General features: G+C 40.4%; 1 protein-coding gene across 6 annotated transcripts in view; it reads left to right on the top strand.

Moving 5' to 3' along the window:
- The window catches only part of GSAP (gamma-secretase activating protein), a 96,112-nt gene that overhangs the window by 43,264 nt on the left and 34,333 nt on the right, over positions 1–18,515 (top strand). For all 6 annotated transcript variants that reach the window (XM_053926754.2, XM_053926755.2, XM_053926756.2 and 3 more), the window contains 5 exons: positions 2,390–2,482; positions 2,609–2,826; positions 4,370–4,439; positions 4,953–5,035; positions 7,730–7,783. In XM_053926754.2, the coding sequence (XP_053782729.1) occupies positions 2,390–2,482; positions 2,609–2,826; positions 4,370–4,439; positions 4,953–5,035; positions 7,730–7,783 (518 nt within the window). The remainder of the gene's footprint in view (positions 1–2,389; positions 2,483–2,608; positions 2,827–4,369; positions 4,440–4,952; positions 5,036–7,729; positions 7,784–18,515) is intronic.

Below are 18,515 nucleotides of genomic sequence, written 5' to 3' on the forward strand. Positions count from 1 at the left end.
CAGTATGTGGCAGATTTTATCATGAGCTCTGACAGTGGAAAATGGCCTTAGAAAGGCCTGGTGGTACTGCTTCCTGTGGTAACAGATAGATGCAAGAGTTCTTGGGACTTTTTCTTATCAGTACCATCTCAAGAGTGCTGTGGGAAACTTTCCACTAAAAAAAACAGCATTTTGTGAGGTCAAAGGTATCCTTCCCTTTTTTTTTTAGCCTGGGGAATGACTCTTGAACGGCAGAAGTGGTTTAATCTGTGGTCTTCAGAATGTGGAGGAGGCGGAAATGCAAGAGCTTTGTGAAAACAGGCTCTTACACTGCTTGTCTTTCCTTCTTAGACACATTTTATAGGCACAAAATTGTACCTAATTGAAATCATTCTAGAGGTGATTTTTATGCCAACAATTATACTTTTTTGAGTGATACAATTTTTTGCTATTAATTGCCTGCAATTTCCCTAACCTGTCACTCTGTTAAAAGTGGCTTATATTAAATGAAGCATTTTTAAAAATAGAGGTCTTTTTTGGAAATTTTTAATGAAATCCCAAGCACCACTATATAAGAAAGATATGTTTATAAATAAAAATCTTCCATTTAAGAAAATGAATACCATCTGCTGTTTGATTTAGGTCATCCTTGTTATTACAGTAATTTTGCTCAGTGATGGTAAAGAAACTGAGGCTCAGAGAGGCAGAGATATATGCCTAGCTCCTTTTAGCGTCTCTTATCAGGGCACTATTTTAGTTCTTATTTCTCCTGTAACCAATGACTATGAATTTAGGGCTTAACACAACACAAACGTTCTCCTGTGGTTCTGAAGGAGTCTTGAGGAGCTAAAATCTACATGTGGCCAGAAATGGGTCTCTCTGGAGATGCCAGGGAAAAAAGGGTTCTTTGCTCCCAAGGGTTCTTTGCATTTCTTGGCCTGTGACCACATCACTTCAAGCTCTTTCTTCATATGCTTTTCTGTAGTCAAATCTCCCTTGTATAAAAACATTTGTGATCACATTGGGTCCACTGTATAATTGAGAATACTGTTCCCATCTTCAGATCCTTAATCACACCTGCAAGGTCCCTTTTACCACTCAAGGTAACATATTCATAGGCTCTGGTGATGAGCACATGAATATCTTTGGAGGCCATCATTCATCTTACCACAGATACTATTGACATCTTTGGTGAGACAATAATTCTTTGTGTGAGAGCACACTGAGAGATTTAATATCCTTGGAGCCCACTCATCAAATGGCATAGGAATCCCCCTCCACTCCAATCATTGTGACAACCTAAAACACTTTCATAGATTTCCAAATGCCCCCTCTCCCAGGGACATAGTACCATCCTAATTAATTGGTTAACCTAGGTCATTTGATGCCCAAACCCTCACCTCAGTGCCCTACTATATTATTATTTGTGTTTTTCTACTCCAGGTTTGCTATAATTATATTATTGTGACCATTTGTATTAAGCAGTTTAACATCACTTGCTCCATGGTGACTGGTTAGAGTATTACATCCTCTTTCCTTTGCACAGAATGCCTTCTGTGTAAATGATTAGCATATATTTCTTTGCTTCTCTGGAAAATAAGATTCCAGCTGGCTTACTTATAATCTAAATGTTTCATCTGTATGAAATTCACTACAACCATGTGAATTTCTGTTTTCCTAAGATCCTAGAAAAATTATTGGTATTTTACCCTCCCATTCTCCAGAAATCTATTTTTATACCTTGGCTCAATCTATGTACAAATTTTATTGGTACAAAAATATCTAGTGCAGGGACCATGAAGGTGTGAATCCTAGGCAGCTAGATATGCAAGGAAACAAATTAGTGCTTCATATTGTGTCAGAATGTCTGCAGAGATTGTTTTGATAAATATCAATTTAAAAGTTGTCTAAACAAAATGATGACGATGATGACAGTAATGATGGTGACAGTGATAAGGATGACTCTGATGACAAGGATGAGTAGATAAACACAGGAGACTAAATTATATAGGGCATCCCCACCCTGGCAGAAACTGAAGGAAATTCCCATTATAAGCTATTCCCAGTTTTTCAGATTAATGACTAATTCATGTGGCTTAATATTTTCTATTCTAATTTGCTTCCAAAGATCATTTAGATTCATATAAAGCCACAATTCACTTAGAAACAAAACTTACAGATTAAATTAAGGTCACCAGGACTAAATGTCTGGGTAAATTAACCACAGAAGAATAAATGAGATCTGGCTAGTAAGATGAAATGCACCGACATCAGGCAGCTTATTATCACATTGGTCAAAACTTTTGTGTTTTAACACATTAAAAAAAAATAGGGATAATGTGAAGTTCTGGGCTTTGTATCTGTATAGCTCTTACCACATATAGGTGACTGAAGTCTTTCTCTTCTACAGAATATTACATAGCTGTTTACTTACCTGGTCATTTCTTTCATCTACTTAACGTTCAACATCCAGACCTGATCTGCCACAGTCTGTTTTTGACAGGTATGGCTGCAGTTTTCCCCTCAGGAACATGGTCCATTTGGATTTGTTTTGACTTTCATGTTTGGGTGAGAGGGGTTCCTTTTATTTGCCAAACTTTTATTTATTTATTTGTTTGTTTGTTTCCAGGAAGCAATGATGTGATCAATATGCTACCTCATAGTCCTTTGCAGTCGCTGTCAGGGTCCCTGGTACTGGACTGGTGTTCTGGAAGGCTCTACAGAGTGTTCCTGAGCCAGTCCTGTTTGCTACAGCTCCTGTGGCACACCCGGCCGGACTGGGAGAAGATGGCCGTGTTGCACTGCCTGCTCTCCTGCGGCCGAGACCCACAGTTCGTGGAAGCCAAGGTGCAAACACCACTTACGTTTACAAATTGGCAAATAGGCAATATCAAGTGTATTTATGTAGTAGTTGAACAGGAACAGAAGTTATTTTGTTTATTAATGATTAATTGAGGTTTATGGTCTCCATCTGGACTTGAACGTATTTTTCTCTTGTGCCCTTTTTTAATGGATCCCAAGCAGAGCCCGTACTGAGTGTATGTCTGTTCTTTTGACTACTTTCTTTTTAATATTATGAATAAGTGTTTAGCTACATCAGTAACATTCTAAGGAAGTGCTCAGTAAATAAATTCTCAAATATTTACTTTTTCACCTGTGCTGTATTTGGTATATATTGTCAAATGGACTAAAGCCTGGTGACATGTTTTATTAAAAATTACATTTAAATTTGACATATAGTTTACAAAGTGCTTTTACACCTTCTGTCATTTAATTTTACAGTTACCCTGTGAAGTCAGAGACTTAATTGGTACCAATGTGTGGTTGGTTAATTGAAAAAAAGATATCTTAAACATTTTACTTTAACCTAAAACATATAAATGTACATTTATTCACTCATCTTCTGATTTAAATTAAAGCCCTTTATTTAAATGTCAGCTAATCAAAGTTCAAAATCATTTGTCTTACACTACACCACTAGTAATGTATTGTCTTTTATTTCCTGTTAATTTCTTTCTTTTCTTTTTCTAAAGAGAGCAATGATTTCAAAGCAATCTGTGTACATAGGGCAATTTTTTCTCAATCTTTTATAGTTGTCTCATGTATACCCAGTTTTTTAGGAAGTGTTTTAGAATCTTTTTAAAGCCTCCAACTTTTGTTGACCCAACAACATTCTTTTAGCATCCATATTCTGATTGTCTATGGCGATAATTTATTAAATTACCTAGTTGTGAAAATAAGTACAATTAGCATGAATAGGTTTGGAAAAAACAAATTATTGGCAGGAACAGAAATGTGGGCGTCTGCTATGGCTAGGAAAGCTGTATAGTACTTGTAAATTGTAAAGTACAGACTGAGGGGCTTCATTCCACGAGGAGATGTGGATGGTTTTGGAGACTTCTGAGAGAGAGCTGTTGGTAGCACAGGGATTATCCCTCCCTTGAGAGGATAGTATAGTGCTGCTCATAAGAGTTAAATAGTGTGACAATGTTCACCCTGATTACTGAGCAGGAATTCAGACACAGATCTGCTGTCTCCAGGCCTAGTGGTTTGTTTTCTCCTTTATGCCACAGCTCTTCCCACTGGTCCTTTGCTAGAATATGGCCTCCTCTAGCAAAAACAAACATTGGGTTGAGGAAAGTTTATTTGGATTCCATCCACGGGCACTTATTAAAAAGGCCTATAAAAAAAGGACCTCATTTATAATACTGTTTTACCCACACGGTCTTCCATTATGTATCTTGTAGGTAATATAGAAGTGAGTGGGTTCTTAGGCAATTCCAAAATAGATGTAGAATTTACAAGATTTATATATATTTTAAACTTCTTTGATGGTAGGGGCTAGGTGCAGATTTAAATGTTAACAGAATTGTCTTCTTATTTTTTAAAGATTATTCAGTGGATTTCTGAGAATATCTCTGCCTGCTATTCCTTTGACCCCATTCAGGAATTTATAATTGGTAGGTGTTGCTCATGTTGTATCCTTAACCCTTTTGCCTGAGGAAAAACAATAAGTTGATAATGCCTCAACCTGTCAAAATGCTGGTTGGGAGTTTTCCCCCTCTATTGTAGTCAGCAGCTAATTAAATTTCATTCTCTTGTGGTTTTGTGAGAAGCTGTGGCTGCTCAGAGACTGATGAGATATAAGATATGATTTTGATTCTATGACCTCATCAGTGATTTTTCCCCCATAAAATGTAGATTTTTAAGCTCAGTTTTGTATTTGCTGATAAGATACAAGGTAGTATAATGCCATTCGGATAGCAATAAGTGCCAAATAATGTTTTAAAAATTTATTCTCATTGTCCAAATGTTCAGAACCTAAATATTTTAATCAGTATATAAAATTATAATGGTTAACATTTGGAGGATGAAAACTTTTGTTGTTTTCTCATTTTGGCAAATTAACAGTGTCCACTGCCTGATTATTATTAAACCATGTCTATTTTTTTAATTTCCAAAAACCTGCTCAGCTTCTTCATATTGGAGCATATACCCAGAGACAAGTAACATGGATACACTTTTGCCATATTCCTCGGTGCTCACTTGGAATACAGTAAGTTAACACTTTGTGTTCCTTATGTAATTAAAATTGACTCACAGTTATGCATCAGATATAGGCCATCCCTGTCGCAGTGACCAAGGTTGTGATTTCATTTTGATTTTGACTGATAAGGAACTGAATTGGTGTTTCCTGGCAGAAAAATAATCCTTGCTGTTGCCAAAGGTATTTATAAAATAGGAGAGTTGAAGAGATGGTATAGGATATTTATCACTCTTCCTACTACTAAGCAGAGCTAAGCCTTTACCATCTTCAAATGGTGTTTCAGTTTTATTAGCACCTAGAGTGGATTAAAACATTTCTTAGGGTTTCATAAATTAGGAATGCTGGACCACTGCTATTAATCTGACTGGTTCTATTTACTTAGTAGATTAGCACCGTCATGACCTCTTTTCTCAGCCTTACAAAGAAAATATGTAATAACTCTAGAGCTTTCGATCAGTAACAGGCAGTAACCTTAAGCAAACTCACTCATTTAACCTTCTCTTCCTGTTGGTCCAGACTTCCTCCTTTTTAATTAGGAAGTGCTGAACTAAAGCATTGTTCATTTTCTCTTGAACGTGATGCAATGAACTGCACTTTGTTGGATTGGAAAGTGAAAAGCGTCCCCTGAAAAAGGTTCTGCTTCCTCTCCTTTCAATTCAGATGTCAGAACTACATGCTTAGTCTTGAGACAGAGGTTCATATCAAGAAGGCATTTAGAAAAATATACTCAACTCAGATAACACAGTCCTAGGAAAAGATGTATTAGGATAAATTGTGACACTTCCCCTTTTGTATTTAGACTATTTAAATACAGTCCTTAAAAAAGACATAGCAGGTGTGTTTGATTAATATGTCAGTTTTTGATATGCACAATGGTAATGGTTTCCTAAAGGCCCTTTGTTCTTGTCTTTTACTGTTAGAATCATTAAACTTTCATGCCTCACTGTAGAATTATAAGGGGAAGACCTGAGCTTGTTCCTTTTCAGGTCCTCACTGTTTTAAGAACCCTTGTGAACATACATGCAGACTCTGTGGTAATGTGGCAGGAAGTTTGCAGGTTAAGCCACCCAGTGTCAGGAAATGAACGTCTCAGCTTCCTCTGCTCACCACCCATCCTCCGTCTTGCTGTCTGGCCCCATCAGCCTCAGCTGGGGGGCCAAGAACAGGACCTCTAGTTCCTAGGGTTGTGTTTCAAGATGGAGGACGTCAGACTGACAGGCAAGCCTTCACTTTTGCATTTCTCCTGGCTTTGTGTGGCAGAGGAGCTACTGTGGACATATAAAGTGACATCCTACAAAAAGTACAATACACAAAAGCCCAAAATTATAACCGCCTGTGTACTAAGCTTATTTTAGGGTTTACCACGTTGCTTTAAAGTTCTTGTGGTTGGAGTAAGTTACCTTAAAATTTTCTTCTAATCCTGAAATTATTTAAATCTGTACTTATCTTTAGCAATAATGCAAATCATTTATTTTTCTTTTTTCTAATCTGCAAATGCTCTTAATGCCACACCCTTAGTAAACACTTGTCACAATAGAGAACACTAATTTCACACTTCTGTGTGGAGGGAGGCAGATTATTTCTGTAAATAATTGAATTGGATTTCTTAAGATACTAGAAAATATCGTGCTCTTATGCACTGATAACCCTGAGTTACTCTGTGCAGTTAGCCGTGTTACACCTCTTCTAAGATGTTATTTATAACCTAAAGCTATAGTGAAATTATAATGCTGTTTTTTGAAGTGTCCTATGCTGTGAAGCACACTGAAGATTCTTATCAAAGGCTTTGTATTCTCACAGTGGAGAACTCAGTTGCTTGAATGTTCTAGAAGTTTATTTCTCCATTGCTGCAATCCCCCTTTCACAGGAATGTTGTATATCGATAAAATTCAGGATATTTAAATTAAAGCCACATATCAGGTTTTATTTCTATCTAACAGCTTCCAGATTATTTCCTCAAATATTATTTATTTCTTTAGGAAATGAAAGATGAATTGACTAGTTGAAAGCTGATGTACATAATTCACTCAGAAATACACTTTGAAAAGAACAGTGAATAAAGGGCAATTTTGATTTTACTTAAATGTCTGTTTGAATGCTCACTAGTTAGCAAAATGTTACAGTTGGGACTATCTGAGATGACACGCACATCCTGCGCATTTGGCATGGTGATGGAGCTGCCTCAGCTTCATGGGGATCTCTTAGCTCTGAAATTATGGGTGAGGATGAGGTGCAGAAACATCTACTAAGTCATACAAGAATCCCATTAATCGTGATTCTTTCTAGGGAGGAGGAACCAACTGTAGTGCATTGAAATGAAAGAGAGGGGGGGAGGAAGAAGGATTACAAAACAGTGGAACACGCCCCCCCATTATTACCCTGATGGTGTGAATGGAAATGGAAATGTACTATTTGCTATTTACTATTTACAGTAAACAATAAACTATTTACTCTGTATTTCTTCATTAATCTTCTTTCCTTTAGAGACACTGCCAACTATTATAATCATAACTCTAAAGAATATTTTTCTTCCTGAGGAAAGAGATAGGCTGTGTTCACTGTTATTTATAAACCCCAAGGTTTATTTAAAGCAGAGGTTAGCAAACTGGAAGCTGCCCTCAGCTTCTGTCTGTGCAGAAAACACTTCCTGAAGACTTGAGCTTGTGGCAGCTGATATTGTGCGCCTGTTTCCCCCCATTATAGGAAATCCCTGGAATAACCCTTGTGACAGAAGAGATCACATTGCCTCTAATGAAGGTGAGTCCCATACAGTCAGAGACTTACAGGCGCAGACATGTCTGGCTTCCTCGCTGCCTCCACACTCAACTGGCATTAAACCTCTGCTGCCCGAGCATTATGGTGGTTCCAAGAGGGATTGTGAACTGTCAGGAGGATGGAGGTAAAGGTTAGGGCTAATTTTCTAGAAAATTCTTACTCAGTGGCCGAGTAGTCATTAAGGATATTCTTATGCCATTCTTAGGAATGCTCTTTGAAGGGGAAAGTTTTCTGAAGACAGAATTACAGGGCTCAACAGAAATTGTGTAGAACTAGTACTTCCTACTGTGCTTTAAGCCCGTCAGTTCTTGTAAATTATCTTATAGGTCCTGAAGTTTTGGACTTCATTTGTGCTGTCACCCCCTCATAACACACAAACACACACATCAAGTAACCTGGCTGGGATTATTTAATTTCTTCTCGTTCTAAGGACAGCTTTTCTGTTCTCAAGAGTGACCTGCACTGTCTGGCTGTGGTCTCATTTGAGCTTCTGTACACTTCCTTCCTGACCACTATGCCGTAGCTATTAGTGTCTTTCTACAATCTGGTGGTTTTGGAGGAATTTCTGAATACAATAGGGAGGATGGGGTGGGGTGGGTGAGTGGAAGAGAATGCATATGTAGTTAAAAACTGAGGAATATTTTAGCAGTTCCTTGAAGCTTCTTTGCTGTTTTTGGCATTGCCTCCTGTTAATTATAGATTGTTGTGTGCTGGGAAATCTCAACTTTTGGCAGCAGGCCACTCAGTGTGCTGCTGCCTTTTCTTTACGTTTGATTCTGTTGGATCCATGAAGGGTTGGCCAGGCCTAGGCAGCTGGGGGAAAGCTGTGGGCGTTTGAGGTCACAGTGACACCCTGGGGATGAGAGAGAGCCGACAGGGGCGGGCTTAGTGGTTCTGGTTTTGGTCCTAAGAAGGGTGCTTTAAGGAGAGACTTGCAAGGGAATGTTTCTAGGCCACTATGAAGCTCTACAAAGGTAGGAAGATGAAAGGAAAAGAAAGGTCTGATTAACAGTTGAAAAGGTTCTTATTAAGAGCCTCCCTCCTTTCATTTCATTGTTTCTGCTTCTGCAACTTATCCTGCCAAAACCATAAATTGTTTCATGGACAAACAACAAACTAGTGAAAAGAATTTTAAAAAGAAACAAATTTCACCCATCATTCAACAGGTCCTATTCATATCAACTGTCTATTTCTCCCTTTTTCCCCTTGGTCTTTGTGATGGGTATGCATTTTTACCTAGTTGTAATGGCAATCTAGAGATATTTAATAAAGATTACCAGTTGTATTATAAACATTTTTATGTTGCTACATCAATGTCATAATTATGATTGCTAATGACTTCATGGATTCTACTGGGCTGCTGTGTCTAAATTAATCATTCTTCTGTTTTGGGACATTTAGTTTGTCTCCAGCCTCAACTTTTAAAAAATCACTATTACTAATAACATTGCAGCGAACATTTGAACACAGACGGCTTTTCTTTGGGTTTACTCCCCTAGTGTTAAATGCCCAAGAGTATTGTTGGGCAAATGGCTATGAAAATTTTTATAGCCTTTCATTCTTTTTTCCTAATCATCACCTGAGGACATGCTTTCATGACTTTTAGAGAGAGAGGAAGGCAGAGAGAGAGAGAGAGAGAGGGAGAGAGGGAGAGAAGGAAAGAAAAAAAAGAGAGAGAGAGAGAGAAGGAGAGAAAGAGACATCAACTCGAGAGGGAAACATTGATTAGCTGCCTCCTGCACGCACCCCAACTGGGGATCGAACCCACTACCCCTTGGTGCACAGGCTGTCGCTCCAACCAACTGAGCCATGTGGCCAGGGCTAGGCTTTTTTTTTTTTTTTTTAACTTTTTTTTATTGTTGTTCAAGTACAGTTGCCTCCATTTTCGTCCACCACTGCCCCCCGACCCCAGCCATCCCCATCGACCACCCCTGATCCCCCTATCCCTTGGTTTTTGCCCCTGTGTTCTTTATAGATGTTCCTGAAAACCCTTCCCCCTTCTCCCTCCATTATCCCCTGCCACCTCCCCTAGGCTTTTGTTCTTATTGAAAAATCAAGTCAAAAAAAGTTGTGATAACTTACATTGTTACAAGAGATTTGTGAGTGTATAATTTTATTATAATATCAACATTGTGTATTTTATTTTAAAAACTAGGTATAAAGAGTAATGGGAAGGTTCTCTTAAAGTTTTTACCCATGGGCTTATTCCAAGAATATGATTTGGCTTTGCTTAGGAACAAAGTAGTTTATTTTTGCACTGTTTTCAGGGTTTTCTTCTGTGTGTGTGTTCATATATATATATTTTTTCTCATTGGCTATTCATTTTGCCTTCTCGCTTTTTCTCCTCTTCCTTGTCTTCAGCATTTGGCCCTGCAGACAGCGGTTTCCCATTAACCATTCCCAAACAAGCGTAGGAGCTCTTTGGCGACTCCACATGTGCCCATAGGCTAGTAGAAGTGTTACCTAGGACAAGTTTGAACTGTAGATCTCATCACAATCCACATGAGCCATGGAGGAGTGCCGACGTTTACTGCTGGGACTGGCCTCAGGCTCAGAAGACATTGGTACTGGGTTTGGTTTGGCTAGCTCCTTCACTCCTGCCCCAGTCACTCAGCCTGGGAGACTAATCAGTACTTTCCAGTTCAAAGGACACATGGCCCTGGTATCTCTCATTTGTTTCCCCATCTCTGCTTGAATAATACACATCTCTATAAACTGCTGCCTTTGACCTACTTCTTCTACCCCAAGTCCCGGCTTAATTATATTGTGAGGGACCTGGTTGCAGTGGCACATCCCACCTCTGCTCCTCCCTCCCAGCCCCAGTTATAAGACTCTTCTTGCCGTGCTTACCTGAGAGAAGATGGCTCTGAGCACCTATGACCTGAATCGTAAACTGCCTTTTGAATGCATGCCCGCTGCCAAATTTCCCACGAGGCCCCAGGGACCCCACACTGTTTACTCTGAACTGCACTTACTTCCATTCTCCATGGTATGAATGCTCCGATAAGGGGTTGGGAGAGGGAAGGGAAAATAAAACTAGATATATAATTTCTTCCTGCTCTTTCTGCAAATAATTTTAGTTTCAAGTGGAGCACTTTACAAACAATATACAGGGGTAGGCAAAAGTACATAAACAGGCATAATATAAAAAATAATACAATAATTAATAAATAATAACACTACAACCAAGCAGACCAGGGCTTGGCCACATGGCACCTTGACACATGACCTAACAATTAGTGTTGAAGGAAATAGGTCTTTATTAACAGGATTCCAACCTCAGGGTGGGTGGGGGAAGCTGAGATTATCCCTGCTCTGAGCCCTCCTCTCCCACGGGAACCAGCACTTACCTTGCTCCCCAAAAGTATCCAAGCCAAAACCGTGCCCTGAAGTTCCCCATGTCCTTATCTATCCTTAAGCCAGTCATGCAAACAGGTCTCCATCCCCTCTGGAATGTGCACTTGTGGGTTTCAGAGTCGCAATCTTCTCGCAGCAGCTCTCTCCTTCAGGGTCTGGGGTACATTGTCCTTGGCCTCCATATAGTGGTTCAGGGAAACATGTGCCATGTTACTCTGGATCATGGTGGAGTCCAGGGAGGCACACGTCCTAAGAGAGTGGCTTCTCCATACGCCCTTCAAGAAGGCAGAAGTCTGTAGTTTGGCATTCCTGGTCACAGTTCAGCTCCAAGCGTCTCCCACAAATCTGTGCTTGGTTAGGCAGGTCCCTGCACAACTCCATCTGCTCTGCTGCAGGCCTGCTCTTACTCCAAACTGCATGGCTTCCTTCTCATGGCAGACCCTGTCCTGTACCCTCTCAGACCATACGGCCATCTCTTACATACACACCAAACCTCATGGCGGACCGGGCCCTTTCTACATTCTTCCAAACTGTATGTCTGCTTCTTTTTGTGGCAGATTTCCTTACACTCTTTCCTCCTATGTGGCTTTTTCTCCCTACTTCTCTCTCAGCCTGCACTTATTTGCAATGCTTTGCCTGGAACTTCCTATGTCACCTCATATCCGGCCTCTCCTGTGATGTGCCATTTTCACCAGTTCCCCCATATCTTTTACCTCCTTTTGGCTGCTATCTTTAGTCAGGGCAAGAATTTCCTGTGACACAGGGGCATCTGCCTCCCCTGGCTACGTCATGAGTCACTATACGCTCAGTACACCTTTCACCCTGGATGGCAGTCTGCTTCCCTTCAGCCAAGACATGGCTATTAACTTGCCATTGTTATGCAAAGCATCTTAAAATCCTGCATCATTTACTGACCCCTTCCTCCAATCACAATTCATGGGGAATATGCTCTGCTGTTTTCCGGGGACACCCAGTCTGCACCCTGTTATAATACAAGAATAAATTGTGTTTTGCGTACTCACAACTGTAAACCTAATTTTGCCAACAATATGCTAGGATATATAAATCAGTTGAATTAGAAGATTGTCACCTGAAAGACAAAATTCTTCCCTACTTAATAAAAGGACTTCCAAAAGAATTTTTAAATATGAAACAAGAAGTATATTGAAATGGTCTCACCCTAGAAGAAATGTCATCAAAAGTGTGACTTCCTGCCTTGGTGGCTGTGGCCTAGCTGGTAGGAGCATTGTCCTGTGACTGAAGGGTTGCAGGTTCCATTCCTGGTCAGGGCACATACCTAGGTTGCAGGTCCAATCCCTGGTCTGAGCACATAGGATCCAATGATCCCCAGTCCAGGTGCCTATGGGAGGCAACCAATTGATGTTTCTCTCACACATTGATGTTTCTCTGTCTCTCCCTTCCCCATTCTCTAAAAGCAATGAAAAAAAAATGTCCCAAGATAAGGATTAAAAAAAAAAAGGTGACTTTCTAGCTCTGGCCAGTTGGTTGGAGCATCGTCCCGTACACCAAAAAGTTCCGGCTTGATCCCTGGTAGGGGTGCTTACGGGAGGCAACTGATTGATGTTTCTCTCTCTCACATTGATGTTTTTTTTCCTCTCTCTCTCTTTCCCTCTGTAAAATCAGTGAACATATTCTTGGGTGAGGAAATAAATAAATTAATTAAAAGAGTGACTTCCTAAGAATTATTTTATCCCTTCTGAAAACATAGTTTTCTCTAGGGAAATGACAACTTTTGTAAAGGGTTAAAAATTAGCCTTGATTTTATAATGAGAAGGGAAATTATTAAAACTGTCCTACCACAGGAAGCGTGTATGGATTAACAAAGAGAAACAGTAACTAACTTGAATATACAGATAAAAGTTGAAAGAGCATGCCGCAAATGGAGAAATATAGTATATCTTTTAAGCCAGACGTCTTTAGTTTTATTTCATAAAGGAAGCCTTTTATGTAATCATTTGTTTAGAGATTATTCCCAGCCTGACCCAGGGACTGGGAAGCCCAGAAAGATGAAAGCCCCTCCCACCTGTGATCATTCGGAAGCCAGAGTATTACTGCAGGTGTCTACCAGGCCTCCAAATGCCCCTGAGCAACCGGGAAATGAGTAGTTGACACCTGGGCTGTTCTCCATTTACAGACTTGTTTAATTATGGGTCTTCACCTAAAAAGTTTATAAAAATACTGTTTTAGCTGGGCAATGCATGAGTATAATTAATTGCTTATGGAAAAACAAAGATACCTTTTCCTTGATGGATACAGATAACCACCGTCACTCAAATAAAAGGTTTGCTAGCGATATGAAGTATCAGTGCAGTCACGTGTAACAGCTGACAGCTTTTAAAAATTAGAACTGTTGCTTTGCCAAAATGTAGCAGTATCAGAAATATTGATGAGTTATGTGGGAAATAATTGATTTCCCAAAGTTCAGTTTATACATATGTAATGCTGTGTTTTACCTAGAAATATATCTTCGGTCTTCATCCATAGTTCCTGGCACAGAGGTCCCAAAATCCTCATAATTTCCTAAGTGATAAGCTCTATAGGGACATCTTTTGTTATACTATTTAGTGTTCCCAGTTTCTAAAATAGTTCCACGACACAAAGGTGAGAAGAATGTCTTTTGTTATTTACAACAAGCCCCTTTCAACCACATCTGAGTTCATGTTAATAAGGTGACTTTTGAAAAGCTCCTAAGGATGGAGACCTGAGAAACAACCACGCGATTAGAGGGTTGGCGCGTTCAGCCTCACCCCCACTCCCCCACTCCTGAGGTGAGGCTAGAGATTGAGTTCAATGACCAATGGGTAATGAGGTAATGAACCATGCCTTTGTAAGGACGCCTAACCGAAGGGGTTTGGAGAGCTTCTGGGTTGGAGGAGCCTGTGGAGGTGCAGGAGCAGGAAGGGTGGTGTGCCTGGAGAAGGCCTGGACCTCAGTGCCACTTTCCACACACCTTGCCCTATGCATCTCTTCCACTTGGCTCTTCCAGAGTTGTATCTTTTTATAATAAGTAAATTGCTTTCTTGAGTTCTGTGAGTAACTGTAGCAAATTATCAAACCCTAAGAGGAGGTTCTGGAATCTTCCAATTTATAGACCTGTCAGAAGCACAAGTGACTTGCAATTGGCATCTGAAGAGGGAGGCTGAGCCCCTTAACCTGTGGGATCTAACACTGTCTCTAGGTAGATAGTGTCAGAATTATGTTAAATGGTTGGACACCCAACTGATGCTGGAGAATTCATCAATTCATCAATGTAGAGAAAAATCCCCTCACACATTTGGTGACCAGAAGTGAAGTATTCTGAGTAGACTATTGTAGAGAAAAAAAGTTTTTCCTATACAATGTATTTTCTGGCACAGTGAGTTATGGAAAGTATAATTAATATTACAAAACATAATTTTATGATGCTACCAAACTCCCCACTACTTATTAGAAATAGAACACCAGGCTGTTACAGTCACTCCTGTCTTATCTGTAGAGATGGCGGTAACTGGTTACTTCTTAGTTTACAAAATTGAGGAACAGACCCAGGATCAAGGATTCTTGTTTTTATTTCTCTCCTACTAGTCACTAGGCTGTGCTGCTCTTATTCATAGTTTTGGTTGGAGACATAATGTTTAATTCTTAAGGTTGAGAGGATGGAAATACCTTAGCATTGACTTTCTCAGGATACATGCTGATTTGGAGATGGAAGAATTAGAGCCATGTTTAATGATTACATTAAAACTTTCAGCCCATGAAAAATGACTAAGAGAACTACCCAGCTAGGCACAGAACAGAGATTTTTATTTTTTACTAGATTTTGGGAGGAATGAGGAAGTCCATTTATAAATAGGAGAACTTGAACTTGCAACATGCAGTCCCCCAACAGGAAGCCTCGGTGAAACTGAGTCTAGGCTCATACCGCTCTCTGCCTGGCAGCCGGTAAGTTTAGTGACAAGGTGCTGGGGCAAGGAAAAGTGACTTTATCTGGAAAACCAGCAAGCTGAGAAGATGGCAGACTAGCTTCCTAAAGAACCATCTTGAGAAATTACAGAATTCAGGCTTCTTTTATATCAAAGGAAGGGGAAAATGGGAGGGGCAAGAAGTGATTGAGGATGAAAGACATCTGGGCACCAGAAGGGGTCTGAGGAAGATTGTGAAACTTCTTTGTTCTTAGCCTGTTGACTCCAGCTGATGTGAGTCCCATCATGAGGTTCCCGCAAATCTTTGGTAAACAGTTATTATCTTTGTACATACTTCCCTTATCTCCTCTGGTAAGGCAATGTTTTTGTAAAGCTGGAGGTGCAAGTAAAATTCCTCTAACGATTAGCATATCTATATGCAAGCCTAAGCAGAAGCCATCAGCCAGAAGGTCATGGGAACAAAGCAGGCTTGGGGTCAGAGAGGGCAAGCATTTCACTCTATTACATCTGGAGTTCCAGGCACTAAAGCATCTTGGCTTAGTGTGCTGCCTTGCCACCTTTATGGACTCATCGCAGTGCCTATTTTATTCTGTCTGTGTTTGAGGTAGTGGGTCATTGTGTTTCTCTGGGCTGCAAGTAAAAGCTGATACTGGGGTGATATCCACTGAAGAGCTAAGCACACTGATGCTTTAGCTCTGTTAATTGAGCCCTGTCATGGAGAGTTAAGGTTCTCTCCCAGTTGGCTTCCTCTCCTGTAAGAAGATGCTGGTTAATCAGAAGACCTACGACCAAAGCCAGAGGCTGGTTTAGAAACAGAGGGCAGATGTTTCTTTCTGACATTAATTTGTGGATGAGCCAATACCACAGGGCGTTTTTTTAAAATCAACTGGCAATCCAAATCATAAATGGGAAACAATCCCTTAATATAACTCGTTCGTCCTTTTGTTCAATTAATAGTTGTGATGGGCCCTGGCTGGTGTGGCTCAGAGATTGAGTGCTGGCCTGAGAACCAAAGGGTTGTCGCTGGTTTGAATCCCAGGCAGGGCACATGCTTGGGTTGTGGGCCAGGTCCCCAGTAGGGGGCGCACGAGAGGCAACCACACATTGATGTTTCTTTCCCTCTCTTTCTCTCTCCCTTCCCCTCTCTAAAAAATAAATAAAATCTTAAAAAAAAATAGTTGTGATGGTCTACATTTGTTAATTACTCTACATCATCCTAGGAGACAAAAAGATTATTTCTCAAGAGACTTCTTTCAAAATCGAAGTTTAGAACTCCCCCTTGTGCAGGAAAATGCTCCTGGATATTTCCTGGAGTATCTATTGGTGTCTAACACCAAGTATCCCAGAAGTAGCTAAATTCATGGGTATTTTCCTTATAAAGCCGTGTGTGTGTGTGTGTGTGTGTGTGTATTTTAAAGCTTTATGAGTTCTGATTAAGTAGCTGGCAATGTGCTTCTTGGGCCATTGTGGCTTTCACTTTGCTCAGTTGTTTCTGTGAATACAGCGCTTAGTACTCAACTAGTTCCATATGTGCTAGTTGACTGATTGGAGTGTTTTTCTCTGCTCCCAGGTTGGCTGTAAGGATGTGATTGTGCAGCTTCCACCCCTGCCCTCCCCACCCCCCATACAATGTTACAGTAGCTAAAATTTTATCTTAGGCTTCTTATATTCTCTGGATTAATGAGCATGCTGGTGTTAACTTGGCATTTGACATCTTTCACAGATTGGCCCTAACCTCCTCTTTTATGCTGTCTCCTATTAACACAGTCACAAATCTTCCTCAGCCTTTAAGCCAGAGGTGCAGACTGAGGAAGATGTTTGAGGGTGGGAGGGAGACTAGGGTTACCTGGACATGCTCCAGCAGTGTTCCAGCCCTGGCTGAGCAGTAGGATTCCCAGAGCGGAACTTGTTAAACTCAGGAGGCTCAGGTCACACCCCAAACCAGTTAAATCTCTAGGGGATGGGATCCAGGTGGTTGCTGAAATTTGGAATCAACTCTAGAGGCAGATGCTGTCTACGCCACAGAGAATGAAGTGTTGTCAGTTGCTTTCTCCAATGCTCTGCCTCTGATCTACTCCCTGACCCTCATTTGGGCCTTGAAATCTTCATTCACCTCCTCAGAGCCACACCCGGAACATCTTCTCCTTACCCTTCACTTAACTCAAATCCATTTCATCCTCCAGGCCTCATCTATTAACTGGATTTCCAAATAGACCTCCCAGTTTACAGTGATGCCCATGAATTTTTATGACCCAAAAAGTTGCATCACTAATCTAATAGAGCCCACGGAGCGACGTGCTAGATTGTTTTTCTCTGTACTCTCTTAATAGCTATAGGACAACGTTCAGCCCATTGACCGCCTTGAAAGATCTATATGTTTATATTAAAATACTTCGGAGACTTTTGGCTAACAGCGTTTCTTATTTAAATGTAAGCTATTGTTTTTATTGTTCAAAACTTAGATTTCTTTCCCTTCAAACTGCTTTTGAACGATTCATGGATTCCTTAAAAAATGTGGTACAACCTATATACATTCCCAGAAAAATGCTCATGCAAAACACAGACTCCATTTCATACTCCACCAGTGGGTTCATGTGCCCCTTTGAAGCCTATCCGTGGACTTCTTTTACCTGTTTTTTTCTCCTCTAAGGAAAGGGATTTTTAAAATGGAGGAGCAAGGAGAAGGAAAGTAATTTGGGAGAGATCTTTTCTTAGGAGTCACAGGGTCAGTATGCGAGTGAGGCCTTCTGACAGGAGGGCGGCACTTGTTCTGAGGGGAAGAGGCCCTATTACAGGTAGGAGGACACCAGCATTCCTCCCCTCACAGGCCTTGTCCTGGGCAAAGTCCAGCAACCCCGTGGTGAACTCCTGTGGCAGAGCAGGCAGAGCTAATTGCTGAACGGACCGCTAGATGTCACCACAACACCAATAAGTTTTCTGGCTTTTGCCAGTAGAGTGCCTGAACCCAGGGGTAGAACAGCCAGAAAGCCATAGTGATGTCCCATCAGGGACCTAATATTGACAAAAGTCGGCAGGATTTGCTTTCATTATTATTATTTCTTCCATACGAGGAAGACCAAAGGGTGGGTAAAAATAAATTCAGTATAAGTGGAAAAGGAAAGAAAAGTTGCATGAGATAGGTCAAATGGGAGTATGACTTGATTCGAGTGTTCAGATTTCCCCTAGAAATGCCACTTTCTTGGAAATAGTTTTTTGTCTGGGTGAGAAGGAATGTTGGCTGGACTGGGCTTTCAGGCACTTAAAACAGCAAGTTATTATTATGTAACACACTTTATAGATACTCCAAAATCAATTTTGAACCAAATGTGACTACCCTTTTAATAATAATTTGGATAATGTGCTGTTATTTAACATAAGGGCACATTTCTTGATTGAGGCATATTTCATTTCTCTTTTTTTTCTTGCAATATAGG

Source organism: Desmodus rotundus, chromosome 6 (genome assembly GCF_022682495.2).
Source record: "Desmodus rotundus isolate HL8 chromosome 6, HLdesRot8A.1, whole genome shotgun sequence".
NCBI lineage: Eukaryota > Metazoa > Chordata > Mammalia > Chiroptera > Phyllostomidae > Desmodus > Desmodus rotundus.